Source organism: Ambystoma mexicanum, chromosome 4p, assembly GCF_040938575.1.
Source record: "Ambystoma mexicanum isolate Mex_15411 chromosome 4p, UKY_AmexF1_1, whole genome shotgun sequence".
In the NCBI taxonomy this organism is placed as follows: domain Eukaryota; kingdom Metazoa; phylum Chordata; class Amphibia; order Caudata; family Ambystomatidae; genus Ambystoma; species Ambystoma mexicanum.
Window position 1 is genome coordinate 690,966,282 of NC_090927.1, and position 15,825 is coordinate 690,982,106.

General features: G+C 44.0%; 1 protein-coding gene across 1 annotated transcript in view; it reads left to right on the forward strand.

Moving 5' to 3' along the window:
• Window positions 1-15,825, forward strand: part of LOC138453420 (CD109 antigen-like) — a 1,060,964-nt gene that overhangs the window by 892,475 nt on the left and 152,664 nt on the right. The window contains exon 26 of the mRNA XM_069606254.1: window positions 2,194-2,365. Within this exon, the coding sequence (XP_069462355.1) occupies window positions 2,194-2,365 (172 nt within the window). The remainder of the gene's footprint in view (window positions 1-2,193; window positions 2,366-15,825) is intronic.

Here is a 15,825-nt window from a genome sequence, read left to right on the forward strand (position 1 = left end):
ATGTGTCATTGGCAAACCACTCCTGTGCAAATGACTGAGAATGGCCGCCCACTGCATGGGGGTTGATTGCCTGCTTTCTTTACTGATGCAGTGACAGGTATATGCTTTTCCCTACCTCTACTCCTGCCACAGCCTGTGCTATTATTATTATTATTATTAGGGATTTATTGAACACTGACCTAGTTTAGAGAAGCAACCGAGCGCTTTATAGAGCAGTACAGATGCATAACAAAGCACTTTTCAGGGGTCACGACAGACCAGATAAACAGCAGGGGTAGGAGACGGAGGGGCACAGAGTAGGGGGGGACAGCTGCACAGGGCAATGGGGAGGAGAGGTGGCACAGGGGTGACGTGATGGCCTAGGTGCTGAGGAGGAGACACTCCTTGAAGAGGTGGGCCTCAAGTTCTTTTCTGAATTGTAGGAGTAGAGGCGAGTCTGATGCGGATGGGGAGGAGGTTCCATAGTCTTGGGGCATATGTAGAAAAGGCTTGTTTTCTGGTCCTTTCCTTTTTGCAGTGGCAGATTTCAAGTCTGCACATCTCCTGGCTTCTGGTGGTGCACTGTCCGCTGGAGATGTTGAGTTTCTACATGAGGTATCTGGGTGACTTGAGGGCGACTGCCTTATAGATAATGCAGCAAGACTTGAAAGTGATTAGTGTGTGCAGTGGGAGCCAGTGATGTGGTCTTATCTGTGTAGACCCTTGATGAGGCGTGTGACCGCGTATCGGACACTTCTCAGAGGCACATGGGAGGATGACGGGAGGCCTTCCAGAAGAGCATTGCCCCTATCCAGGTGGGGTAGGACCAGTACTTGAATGGTGGATCTGAAGCTGTCCGGAGGGAGGAAGGGCTTGACTTTCCGCAAGCAGAGAACGGAAACCCAGCTGTCTGAGTTTTCTCTGCTATTTTTGTCTTGAAGTAGAGGTGTTTATCAATGTGGAACCCAAAGGACTTGGCACAGGGGGTGAGCTTGCGAGTGAAGCCCTCCAGGTTTATGGACGGTAGCAAGGTCTGTATGTCTGGGTGTTCGGTGCTGTTGGTGAGGAGTGGGAATTCGGTCTTGGAGGGGTTTAGCTTCAGGTATGCACTGGGCATTGAAGATTGGATAAGTGAGAGGCAGGTTTTAAGCCTGTGGATGTCCTTGATGGGGTCGAACGTGAGGTATGTGTGTAGTCAGCGTGTTGGTGGTGCGGGACTCTGCAGGTGACGGGTTGCATTGGCGATTTAGTGGAGTCCATCTGAACAAACTGCTGGCGGATGGCGAGGTAGGACTTGCACCAGCGTAGAAGAAGGTTGATGATCCCCATGCGCCAATGTAGGGTGTCTGCGAGCACCTGGTGGTCTACTCTGTCGAAAGCGGCTGAGAGGTTGAGTAGAATCAGGAGGCAGGGGTGTCAGTCATCAAGGATGTTGAGGAAGTCTTCAACCACCTGTATGGTTGCTGTCTCTGAGCTGCATCTGGGTCTGAACCCGGATTGATAGGTGTGGTGGAGATTGTTGGTGTCGATGTGTTGCTGTAGTTGCGCAGCTTCTGCTTTCTCAATGATCTTACCTAGGAAGGGAAGATGGGTAGTGGGAAGATAGTTAATTAGGTTTTCGGGACCCAGAGTGGGTTTCTTTAGTAGTGGGAGGTGTTGTTCCGTCTGTAGGGTTGATGGGAAAGTGCCTTGAGTTAGGGAGCTATTAATGATCTCCAGGTAGGGAAGGAGAGGTTCTGCTAGGAGGGTCTTGAGAATGAATGCTGGGAGGATCATAAATCATAAATACAGGACCTTGGGCCTTATCCCAGGTTTGGTGGTACAGGACAAAAAGTGGTGGCAATAATAATATGGCAAGCAATGTGGGAAAAACAGTGATAATTCCGTTAACGCCACAAAAGTAGCGGTAACAGAATGATCACTGTTTTTCCCATATTGCTTTCCATATTATAATCTTTGGAGGATTCACCACTGACGGAATTATCATGTGGTTAATTCACCGATTTTCAGAGGAAAAGTGGTGGATTGACGTCCATCTTGATGCTTGAGGTAAATCCTCCACGTTACTTCCAAAAATCAATTCGCTGTAAGATTCTAAATAAAGTCTGGAGACTTCTATTGCTTCCAAAATAAACTGCAATTTTTATTTTAAATAGTTGTTTTGTTGTGCTCGAAATACATTTTAACGCTATCTTGTAAACATTTACTTTTTAGAGGAAATACAAAGTGCATGTGTCGAAGGCTTTGACATTTATTGAGAACAAGTTTGTGGAAGGAATCTCCAGTAACTACACCCTGGCAGTTGTTACATATGCCTTATCACTGGCCAACAGCACAAAGGCACGCCTGGCACTGGACCAGCTGAATGGGAAGGCCGATCGCGCAAGTAAGAATTCACTGTGGCAGTCTTAAAAATGAATTATTTTCCTTTTCAGTGTAATTCATAAGCCTGTCTGCCTAGAAAATGATTACTTTGCCAGGAGGAATGTCCTTAATTTGCTCCTGCGCATGAATGGGGATTTTATTTGACAGAAGAGTATCCTGTACCTGTGTAGCGGTTGAAGAGAAACTTACTGTACTTTTTCTTTTCCCATTTTTGGCTGCAAAGAAAATACCTGGGTCTCAATTTGGGGCAGCGGTTCTTCCAGGTCTCTGCCCCACTTATTGGGTGCCAAACAGAAAGAACAACTCCTGAACGGTTTTGCAATCACCCAGCCAATGGCAGCCGACAGGCAGCAATCTGCCTGCCAGAAGTAGTTCCTCTGTGGAGGATGACCCACCGGTTTGGCGTTCCGAGTGGCGGGGATAGCCCCTTACCCAATCTTGTCCAGGCTTTGAGAGTGCAAAGGGATTCCCCCTGTTCAGTCCGACATCTCTTGATGGATGGTGGGGGGCTATCACCAATGGGGACATAGCAGAAGTAGTATCTGCGTTATCTTCGCCTGCCAGCACCCTCTGCCAATGACTAAACCTAGTGGTGGCTCAGCCACACGGCTCAGTAAGGGCAGAAACAAGGATGGGCGAATGCACGCCAGAGGCAGAGCTATATCAAGCAGGGCTCATGGTAGCCCCTTTTATACATTTTCTGGATAATTTGATTGTGGGAGAAGGAACCTTATACCTCCTACCACCAAACTCTAAATAGAAGCCCAAGTACTGATTTGTGTGGACCTGTATTAGAAACCTTTCACTGACGCAAGTGCAATTTTGCAGTTTTAGCACACAGGCAAACAGTGTAAAAAAACGTATTTCAATTTATTTATTTTTAACCAGGGAAAATTCAGCAATATTTTTTGTGAAATTACTGCCACTTTTACCGCACCACTGATTTCCAAGTTTGGTGTCAAAGTGGCTGATTCGCCTTCATGCTGGAGGTGAAGCCTCCTTTTTGCCTCCAAAAATCAGTGAACATGCTATGCAGTACTACCGCTCACGCTAAATCTGCCAAAAATCAACATAGAGTCCTATGAAAAAGGGGAATTTAGCCTGCGCTACCACCACTAATAATCCTGTAGTATTGCCACAGGGCGCGTTTGGCGGCAACAGTAAACGAGTTTGGCAGTACATTGGTGGATTTACTGCCGATTTACAGCCAAACTCTTAATGAGGCCCTATGGGTTTTAATTTCAGTACAAATTAGTTGTTGTGAGCTGGGGTTTTTGAGCCTAACTTTATTTTACAACCGTGTTGCCTCAGTAACTTTCTAAAAAGTCACTCATTAGTTGCACATGAGCTACTGTCAAATTTAGGAGGTAAAAGTTGCTAGACTGTGGCATTTTGAGTAAGATAGTTCATTAATAGACTCTGAACTACCAAATAGCAGTTGCATTTCATCAAACAAGCATTGGCAAAGCCAGCAGTTTTGCCTTTTGAGTGTAGGCATAGGATAGGCATTTGCAAGGCACTACCATAATCCTACTACCTGGCAATGAGATAGCAACTGCTGGAAAATGGTGTGATTACCTGGGCATAGGAGAGCAGTACCTATACAGAAGCCAAAACTGTTGGCTTTGGCAATGTTTGTTTTTACCAGAACTTCAATGCAATCTACATATATAAATTAAGTGGCGGAAGGTACACTTGGTTAGGACATTTTTTACACCGCTAGCACATTCAGGACTTTGCGTTACACCAGTTGCACATTTACAACTCAAATTAAACCATTAACACTGAACAGACTGCTTAGAAATACACAGGACGGTCAGTGTGATTCTTACTTCTTGATACTGCTAACAGAGGTCTCAGGAGGATTTGTTTTGGGCGGGGAGGGGGAGGTAATGGTTGGGAATGGTCATAGGGATTAGCACATTTATAGGCAGTCTATGGGTTGGTAAATAGCCAAAAACCAACAAACTGTGTGTCCCTCCTCAAATGTTATCTTCCTTCTACCTGTACTCTAAATGCAATAGTTTCAGCTTCTAGGTGGCGCTTGAGGACCACTAGTAGCCAAAATGAAACAGGGGCTACTTTTTACTCAGCTGAGTAAAACTGCCGATTGATAGGTACCTGTAAGCAATGGATAAGGGCTGCAAAGTTCTGAAATTACACAGTTTGTTTATATGTTGCTTATTAGCCACTTTTACGTACCCTGAATAGGTGCTTTACACCTGCCTCACAAGATGGCGGTCTACTAACCAGTGTGATACTAACCAGTGTGCTCTCATTACTGCCTGAGCAAGAGGCGCAGGTGGTCTTGAAAGCGAGCAGGCAAAAATAATGAGTCGCCCTGGTAAAGCGATCATCTCTATAGGACCAGATTATTTTACCTTCTTGTTTAAAAAAAAAAACAACCTGCAGAGGTTATGTAGATATGTTATTGAAACTATACATGCAATCCACATGCATCACTGACCTATATCACATTCAATTTTTGTGCAAGCGATGCAACAATGATTTGCCACAGTGTGATGAAATACGATGCAGTGTAAAGACTGGAGGGGGTATCTGTACTTCTTCCCTCTATATGGCAGGACAGAGGCACAGAGCACCCCAGCCAAGATTCTCTATATGGTAGCTATGGATGAGCAACCAAGGCTTGAGAACCAGCCTGCGTCACCTCCTGAGAGCTTAAGTATAGATAGTCCCCAAGCCCCCACAAAGGAATGTCAATGTCCACACACTATGTTATGTGCTAACACAGTAATGTATATAAAAATAAGGTTCAGAGATATATACACAATTCAATAACACACTCTGTACTCTGGTAATTCTAATATGATATATATATATATATATATATATATATATATATATATATATATATATATATATATATATCTCATTTCTATGTGGTACCACACTTAGCAATAGATTTCTTTAAAATGCATCAACTGCTGGCAGTTATTATGTAGCATACAAATCATGTACCAAGGTGTATCAACCGAGATCACAAGGAAGGAAGACGGGTTAAGTTAAACAATGGCAGAATGCTTTCATTTGCTATAGAGACACAATTCTGGGTGAGGTTCCCCCCACCTGGGCAACCTGTAATACAATTATTAACAAGCCCAGTCCATTAATGTTTAATAAGTCTTGCCTCCTGGTCAATAAGTTCAACCCCCCAATGCCTGAGAAGGAAGAGTTTCTTCAACGGTTCGTTGATGGATCCCTCAAGGGTGGACTCCCTTTAAAGCAGAAGCCACAGGGCGTCAAGATCCTCCAAGAATAGTGGAACACTGGCGTCGAGACAGCAGCTTCGACCTTCCTCAGTGCTCTTTGACAATCGTTCATGGAAGTCCTGGGAAGATGAGGCGTGCGGTCCACCTCGATGCAAAGTGTTCGGTGTCGCAAAGAAGTGGTGTCGCAATGAAGACTCAGTAATGGATATAGGCCCGGCAGCGGCGTCGGGTGTCTGGAGATGCTTTGGCGGTCCTCTGGCCTGTCGGTGCTACAGCTGCAGCACATACCTCGGGATAGCTTTGGCAATCGGGACTCAACCACGGGCTGGACCTCAGATTTTCTTTGTCAGCTTCGGATGGCAGGAAACCCACCGGCAAACTTTACTGAGTATCCGGCAACATCGACTTTCTCTGGCAGGACAAAGTGGTTGACAATGATGGCAAGGGAGCCCTCGTTCAAATGTTCTTAGGCAAAGGTGGAGCATCAAGGTGTCCCAGCTCCTGGGCGACACAACTCCACTGGCTTCCAGCGGTCACAGAAATTTCTTGAACCCCGGCCGACGGCAATGGACTTTGATGGCCTTGATGTCCCGTCGCTTCTCTTCAGGATTCTCGGTGGACCCCTTCTCCGGTCAACAGCCTTTTGGGACTGGCTTCCAGGGTGCCTCTATGAAGAGCAGCAATTTTGCATGATGGTCCCTCGTATCTCAGGAAGAGATCTCCTAGCCAGGTATTTTGTCGGATCAGTGCTCGACAGACTCGGCAGATTTTAGATTTCGTTGAACAAAATGCAGCAGCAATTCTTCTTCTTCCAGCTGGACTTCAAAGGATGAACTTCAAGTTTCAACTTCAGCTTCTGAACAAATTGGTAAGTGAGAGGTCCCCAGATATACACGTCTGTCCCTCATTCACTGTGGCTGAGCCAGGCTGAGTCAGCCAATCACACAGATGGGCATTCATGCAGGCAGGCAGTCAATCAGGCTCACGTGCATTCAAGCTATTCACTTCCACCCAGACATCCATAACAAGGAATGTGGATTGGGGCAAGCACCCAGCCTTTCACACTGCATTCATGTCAGTTTCAGGCAGGGCTGTCTCATTTATTGTGTCACACACACACAGAGACCAGACACCTATAACATAGAATGCATATTGGTCACACAAAGTTCTGCTAGGTCAGGCTACGATATAGGCATAAGTTATTTGCAAGTGTGAATTTTGAACATGCAATTTGTAATCAACTGGCCAGGGGCCGCTTCTGACAGTGCACCACAACTCATTGACACTCTTAACCACAGCAACATTCAGCCTTGCATGGTGTCACAATATAAGACATGCACTGATTAGAATATTGTCAAATACACACCACACTGCAACCATGCACCCCAGTATTAATATTCTGAGATACCGAAAATGGTTAGACCACTTTGTTGTTGAAGCGTCATGCCAGTCTGCATGCAATGTTATGCTGTAACAATGTCATTGCTCATGCATTGATGTAAAAAATAAATTGCACCATGTTTTTCTTACTGCCTTGTTATGCCATTATATGCCCTGATAAAATATTTTACGCTATGCAATGCTTTCTCAAGTGACTGTGCCATGGCATGTATTCTGAGCCAGATTTTGTAATGAATTGCCAGAGTCTACGTTATGACAACAGTAGTGGATCAGAAGAAGGATACAGACTCAGGTTTTTCATCTCACTACTTTATAAAATAAAATTATATCATGAAAACTCCTAACCTTTCCCAGGTTATAAGGCATTCCCTAACTAACAAAATTAACTAGGGTGCTTGTCAGTTGTCTGTGAGAGTGAAAAACCAAAATGCAGTCCACTGTCCCAAAACTAACCTACACTGGCATTACCACTATTGAAAACAGCCAAGAAACGGGAATGGCTCCCTTCTCCTGTTAATTGGATCTTCGATCAACTTCAGTTCAAAATAGATGCTTTCAAAAATAGTCTCTGGTGATTCTTTTTATTAAAAGCCACAGTTCTGTGGATTGTTTCTTCTTCCTTTAATTTCCTCTTTACTGATTAGAGCTAACTGGAGAGCTCCAAAATTGATTCTCAGTCTTTTATTATCCTTAATGCTCCCTCTTTTGTGGGACGAGTGTGAGTGTTTCAGTAATGTTTCTCAATATCTTTATTGTCACTGGAACGAGTATGAGCGTTCAAGTAACAATTTTCACTTTCTTCAGATTCTCTTAGTATTTTCTCTTAACTGGGACGAGTTGGAGCATGCCAGGAATGATTCTTACTTTCTTCCGATACTTTCAACTCTTTCCCTTCATTGGGACAAGTATGAGCATTCTAGAAATGATTTTACTGAGACCAGTATGAGTGTTCCAATAAAGACTCTCCATAGCTTTTTTTCCCCTTTGGACGAATATGAGTGTTCCAGTAATTATTCTTAATAACTGTACCTTTATTTGGATGATAGTGATTGTTCCAGTAGCGATTTGTACTTTATTCAGATACTCACAGTATTTTGTCTTCACTGGGACGAGTATGAGCATTCCAGTAATAATTCCTAATATCTTTACTTTCACTGGGAAGAGTATGAGTGTTCCAGTAATGATTTGATCTTTCTTCAGATACTCTCAGTATTTCTTTCACTGGGATGAGTATGAGCGTTCCAGTAATTATCCTTACTTTCTTCCTCACTGGGAAGAATATGAGGGTTCCCGTATCGACTTTTACTCTCTTTAGATACTCTATGTTTTTTCTCTTCACTGGGACGTTTATTAGCGTTACAGTACCGACTCTTACTTTCCTAATATACTTTCTGTTCACTGGAAAAGTATGATTCTTAATATCTTTATTTTCACTGGGGCGAGTAGGAACGTTCCAGTAATGATTTTTACTTCCCTCAGATATTCTTAATATTCTTGCTTCACTATGATGAGTATGACTGCTCCAATAATGATTCTAGGTCTCCCTCCTGTGTCTCCTGTTTGCCATGTTACCTAGACCATTCAGGGATAACGTTAACAGTGCTTGCAAGCATCGGGGACCTTCACTTGTCAGGTTGGCTTCTCTCGCCTCACACGCCGCTACAAACTGTTCCTTCGTTCATTCTGCTGTGATGTCTTTTTTCATGGTTTGACTGTGGGTGGTGTCTGCGTTGTGACCAGACCTCCTGGTACCGCTCCTTCTGTTAGCGATCATCCCACCACCTTCTTCAGTCTGTAGCTGGCTTGGGTCCTCTTCGGTTTCCTGTGTCTTCTGAGCTGCTTCACGGTAGGCGTCAGGCTCCACAGCTACACACCTCTCAAGGGTTGGACCCTGCATATCCCATCTCCCCTCTACGTAGTTTGAACAACACATTCAAACATCCTGGCATCTCACTCTCTTGCCTACGACTTCTATTTTTATGACTTTATCGGGACACTTCCCCAGCAGACTGTCAAAGCCCTTTCTCTTTGTCAAGCTCCTACTCTGTATTCCTCCATTGTGTTTCTTCGTCCCAGTACCACATGAGTTTTCTATTGTAGGTGTTCCCAATGCATTTGATTGACAATAGCAGACTCTGGTTGACTCTTCATCCTTTTCTTTAAAAGAGATAATTGAAGGATTGTCTCAATCATATGGTATAGGGAATTCTTTTCCAGAACGGAAGTTCTTGTCAACAGAGGGGGAGTCTCTCCCGGTAAGGTCTCGCTTGCCTCTATCCCTATGGAGGGTATTGAGTAGCGGACTCACCTCCCTAGCCTCACCGGGAAAGGCTCCCCTCTGGGGGCGAAGTGACAGAATCCCACGATTCGTCACACTAATCTCTGACACTTCAACCACAGCGTGACTCAGAATTACATAGAAGCACAATACAATGCTGTCAGGCACTAGCAGCTGACATAGCCAACCACACCCCGTAAAGCAACATCAGTACTAGCATGCCAATAAGGGATAGCCGGCTAGATATAATGAAAAACAATAGTATTGTGTGTGCATTGTTCCTATCTTCAAAACATAAAAGTGTCAAATGTGTATTGCTATGCAATGCCTTACTGAATTATATTTATTGTGCAATGGTAGGATAGGCTACATACAATCCTTTAGAAACCCAGAACTGTGCATACTAACATACACAGGCTGGTCAAAGTGCCTCGAGGCCATACCGTTGGACGATGAGTGCCCTATAGATGACATGTAACATAACATATGAGCTCATTGCCAATACGTGAACTAATAGTTTTGAAAAGAGTGACCAGATGACTCCAGGTCGCCCTGACATGGAATTTCTAGCAGTTGGCTTCACATATGTCAAACTAATACTTTCTGGGGGTTTTAGCTTTGGTTCAACTGAACAAATTGCACAAAAGGATGTAATACCAGTGGTTTGTACTAAAATGCCTACGTCTCACCTAGCAAAGTGAAGTCAGATGGACACCGGACAACTGGTAATCAGTTCATACATGTCCACTTGACTTATTCAATTCAGGAGTTACTAACTCAGTCCTGTTTTTACTTTGCATTCTGGGACTTGTAGGTCTGAATCTACAATGAGAAAATCTAGGACTACAAGAGCCACATAATGCCAAGTGTGATGCTGGAAATGCTTTTGGAGGGACAGGGCTTCCTTGTCCTTGTCCTACCACTTCTCTGTTGGTATTTTTTTCTCTGTGTTTTTCAGCGATGAGAGTTCAGTCTGGACCTCTGGCAGTGCAGCTCTTCATTTGACCTTTTTGTGAACAGTACCTATGGGCAATGCTTGTGGCACCCATGGGTAGAGTTACACCCTTGACTCCTAGTGTGTGGTTTTGGGCACCTGTGTGTTGCCCACAGAGCAGGGTATGGGCTGGTAGCCTGACAGTGGCTCTGGGTGTCCTCCATTTTTGGTACACCCAAGCCCTGCGATAGGAATCAGTGGATTCCCGAACAAAGGCAAGATGGCCATTGTAGCCTTTTAGTTTCTTTTGCTTTTACCCCTTGATTTCTCAAAGTCCTGAGGAACCGTGACTCTGTTCCCTTACCTAGATTGAATGCTTGGTGGAAGGATCATAAATGGAGGAAGTGGTCTGCTGCTGCAACTCTTCATCAAATCCAAAGGCTACTGTGCTGTTCCAAGGACTGAACCAGAGACGACCTGAAGAGGCAACCTCTTCCTGTAGCTACAAGGGGATCTCATGCAACTGCTGCTTTTCACCCGACGTATCCTGGAAGCCAGTCCTGTGCGCCTGCCATCCAGAAACGGGATCTTTGTGGGTCCGGAAGAGGACTGACTGGACATCTTGAGCCCAAGAAGTCCATCTGCATCACCCAGGGTCCATAGGAGTGTTTTTGACTGCTGGAAGCCAAGCTGCTGTGTACTACCCGGAAGAGGGGCTACCCTGGCATAGTGCTGCCCAATGCCCACAGCTGCCAATGTTCCAACCAACCCAAGAATCTTTCAAGAAGCGCCACTGCCACGGCATCTGGCCACTTTTCCAAGCTGAAGAAGGTCTACGGTCGCTGCCTGCTGAGGAGTGTCCGCCTGTGGGTTTCCTGCTACTAAAATACAGAGAAGATGTTCTGAGTGTCCAGACTTGGTGGAGGTCCAGAGTGCAGTCCAGTGGTCGTATCCAGTTTGCCAGAAGCCACCCTGAGGTCTGTGCTTTGGCTGCAGCACCCAAAAAAGAACCAAACAGTGGTAAACCGCAAAATCCAAAAACCTGACTCCTGCTTCTGCCACTGCATTCGTCGCTGCCAAATGTCACCAAAGGCCACTATCTTCTTTGTGCAAGCCTCGTCAAGGTCCACAGCAAGTTTCGTCTTTGTGGGACCTCCACAGCTGGAGTAACGGTCACCAACGGAGACCACCACGACCATCCGAATAGCTGCTTTTCCGACTCTGCTTGGCTCCCTTCTCCTGCTCAACATATCCCAGTGACTCCTTATTCCAAGGGGGGAAGGTGGTCCATCCTCAAGGGGGCTCGTCGAGTAAAGCCGAGAAACTCCACCACTTCGCCTGCCAAGGCACTCAAGGTACTGTGACGAGGAAGAGCATCTTCCATCCTCAGGATTCATCCAAGGGTCTCAGGTTCATCTTGGATCCTGCTCTCCTGTGGATTCCCAAGTACTTTGAGGCAGTGGGGTCTGAAGAAAAACAAAGCAGACAATCATTGAACATATTTGGACTGGGTAATAAAGTACACCTCAACTTTTTCTTACAGGTTGCCCAAGTGGGGGATCCTCACACAGTATTGCATTGTTGATCATAAAGAAAGTATTCTGCAAATGTTCTGAATATAACCTTCATTTATACACTGAATGTAGAAATGCAAGTACCCAATGCTCAGTATTTCTTATGCCTTTTAATAACAACCTAAAGTTGATGCATATTTAACTGAAACTAATTATACTGCGGAACCGCATAGCATTGTATATATTTGGCAGTATTAGAATCGTGTTGCCGGAGTACAAAGTGTGTTATTTATGTGTATATATATTCACTTGAACCATATTTTATATAAATGAAATGTGTTAGCACATGACATAGTGTGTGGACATCCCTTTGTGGGGCCTTATGGATTCACTGTACCCAAGAACCAACCTGCATCACCTCCCTTGAGTATCAGCCTTGGTTGCTCGTCTATTGCTACCATTAGAGAACCTTGGCTGGGGTGCTCTGTGGTTCAACCCTAATCATATAGTGGGCAGAAGTAGACATACTCCCGACCCAGAGTTCGAAATGTAGGGGAGCTGGGAGCTATTTAGCTCCTGCTTGTGGGCAAGACAAGCCTGGTTAGCTTGGAAGCAACAGCTACAAGGAGCTACGTTTGGCTCCCTAGGCAATTTGAGGTTGGAGAATGCTAATAAAGAAGACTTAGGACACATCTAGTACACATTTAAATATAGCAAAGCATACATAAATGGACAAAATGTTAAAGTGTGCAGCCTTTACTTTAATTCATTTATTTTTGGCGCCACCAGAAAGGCCCAGGGGCATACGGGCGACAGGGACAAGAGTCCCAAACACAGATGGCAAGGACAAAGACAGCCAGACCTAAGGTATCAAATTAAAATAGGGAGCATTTTACCCAAATAGATGAGTTTTAAGTTTTTTCTTAAAAATGTCAAGTGACTCGCAATGTCTAAGATCCCAATTCACAGCATTCCAACTTTTTGGTGCAGCTACCCAAAATGTACATCTATTGACGAAGACTAGGTTCACAGTGGGAACTTCCAATAATTTGAGGTTATTAGATCTCAAGTTCCTAGTTATTCTCTTTTAATTCAGGTTATCTGCCGCATAGGCTGGGAATTGTCCAACTAAGCATTTAAAAGTGGTAGTTAGCAGGAGAAATTCAATTTTTGCTTCTATTGGTAACCAGTGCAGACTTCTCCTAGCATCGGATACATGATCAAATTTCTTAAGCCCCTAAATTGCCCTAACTGTGATATTCTGTATCATTTGAAGTCTAGATAGTTCTTTCTTCCCAATGCCTACCAAGATACGTTCACAATAATCGATCTTGGAGCCAAAAATTGGCTCTCGCCACTGTTTCACAACTTTTTGGGGAAATGTAGGGGCGAATGTGGCACAGTAATCTGATATAGTAGGCCGAAGAGGATACAAGACTGCTTACCTGGGCATTCATGGAGAGGGATTGGTCAAAAGTGACTCCCAGAGTCTTTATTTTGTGTTTAGTCTTGATTATGCAGTCTCCAATTAGGAATTGTAGATAGCATGTGCTAAGATTTTTAACTCTACGGCTGGAACCTATAAGCATTAGTTCTATTTTTTCACGGTTAAGTGCCAAGCCATTCATGCACATCCAGTCATGAATCAGATTGTAGATCTTGTTCATCATGTTCACATCTTCCAAATAATCTCCTGTCAAAGTGATGAGGCATTGAGTATCATCTACATAGTTAAAAAAGCAGATCTGATTATTTTCTAATAAAGTGAAGAGTGGGGTCGTAAAGATGTTATACAAGATTGGCGATAAGCAGGCCCCTGTGGGATCCCATAGTTCAAAAGGACTGGTGTAGCTTCTGCAATAGTACTGCAGACTCTAATGGTTCTTTTTCCCAAAAAAGATTCCATCCATGCGAGTGCTTGATGACTGAAGTTAGTAACTTCTCGAAGTCTTTGGAGAAGAAGAGAGTGATCCACTAAATCAAAGGCAGCGGACAAATCCAGCGCCATTAGCTGCATATTCTGTCCATCGTTAATCCTTCTCAACATATTGGATTTTAAATCCAGGAGTGCAGATTCGGTACTATAGCCCGGATGAAAGCCAGATTGATATTTGTTCAGAATAGTATTACTCTCAAGATGGGCTAATACTTGTTCATTTGCAATTTTATCCAGGATTTTAAGGAGAAATGGGGCATTCGTAATGGGTCTGTAGTTAATGGGAATTGATGGATTAAGACCTTGTTTTTTTAGAAGCACTGTTACCCATGCTTGTATCAAGTGAGTGGGAACACATCCTTCTTTAAGAGATGCATTAATAATTCTTGTTAACGAGCTTATGAGGGATTTCAAACAAACTTTGATTGCCGAGGCAGGAAAAGTGTCACCTTTGCATGGTGAGGGTTTGAGTTTGGACAGAATGAATCTGTGCTCCATTTCTGAGATGTATCTAAAATATAGGGGTCTCTCGGGATGCATCAAACTGGACGTTTTGTTTGGGACCAAAATCGGGGAGATGTAATGATGTCTTTTTCCGACCGTTTTTCTTTATCAATGGTGCACTTTATTTTCTCCACCTTCTCTATCATGCCGTTTTGAATACCAGCACACCAATCCACATCTCTAATGATACTGTGTACTGGATGATGTTCGTTTTCTCAAGCTCTTTGAGGCCATGTTTTCTCAGAAATTGTATTGGCCCAATAGATAGGACATGTATTTTTTGATCGATCTGAAAAATGTTCCTATGCGTATTACCTTTGTGGCAGTAAATCATAAGACCCACCCCTAAAGCTGACATCATTAGAAGCTTACGCCCCTTGTCGCAACACCAGTGGACATCTCATGTCTCCCATACACAAACCAACCAAGGCGGATCCTGCTTAGCTTCACAGGGTGGCAGGGTCGAGCCATTGCAGGATGGAAAGACGAATACAATCAATGCTTCATCCTAACAGCCTGAATGCTACTAATCATTTGCTCACCCTGCCCACTGGAAGTGGAACTCAGCAAAGAAAAGCCCTATTGTTAATTTTACATGAGGAAGTGACAAATTAATTCCATCCTCTCTGGCTACTAATAATGCAGATGTAAAGAGAACATTTTTGAGCAAGATTGGTGCGACACCACCACGAAGGTTCACCAGTATACATTATCTCATGTGTACCATCGGTGAAAGCATCATGAAGCAAGACACAGACAACAGATTCAAAGTTCAAATGCAAATGGTTTATTAACTTAAATGTCAGGATGGTTGAAGGCCTAATTGCCCTATGTCAAGGTGGGATTTCCCTACCTAAAGAAACTAAGGTTAGTCAGAATCAGAAGTTTCAATTTAAAAGTCTGTCTTTGTCCAAAACCTACACTTGCCCTCACAACTAAAGCTAAACAATGTGTAGGGATGTCAGCAAGAAATGAAACAGTGTTCCAAATAAAGTTCTGAGCTTCTTCCAGCTCTGCGCTTACTTTCCAGTTCCCTTCCCCAAGTTCAAGGCAGTTCCACAAAGTCTAAAAAGGAATCTTGGGGTCCCCTTCCCCAAGAAGATAACAGTTCCAAAACGAGATTGCGGGGTTCCCTTTCCCAAGAAGACAACACAGTTCCAAAACAATATCTCAGAGTTCCTTTGCTGAAGACACCATCTTTCTCAGCTTGCCACTTGTACTTAAAGTCAGTCTTTCAATATTCAAAACCAATTGCAGGTCAACTTTATACTGCTTCTACTTATTGATAGTTCATAAAGATTGCTTTCTTCTGCTTCACTTCAGCAATCTCTTTCTGGCACTTGTAATTACTTTCTGTATATTTCCTTGGCTTTCATAGATAGGGTATACCCGGTCTAGACGCAGTTGTCGAACCACACGGTCCACCCATTACAGGTCACGCAACCAGTCACCCTAGGCTTGCTTGCCCACACAGGTTCTTCTGTAGCTGTACCTGTGTTCTGATTTACACTCACTTGGCTCTCTCTCTGCCAGCCTTCTGGCTTTGCCACAGGTGTTTTACTCTTTGCCAGTCTCTGGGCTTTGCCACCGTGAGTTTATTTATACAGTTCACATTGTGGTGCTCTGTTCCCTTCAACACGTTGCTCTCACACTTTTTAGCA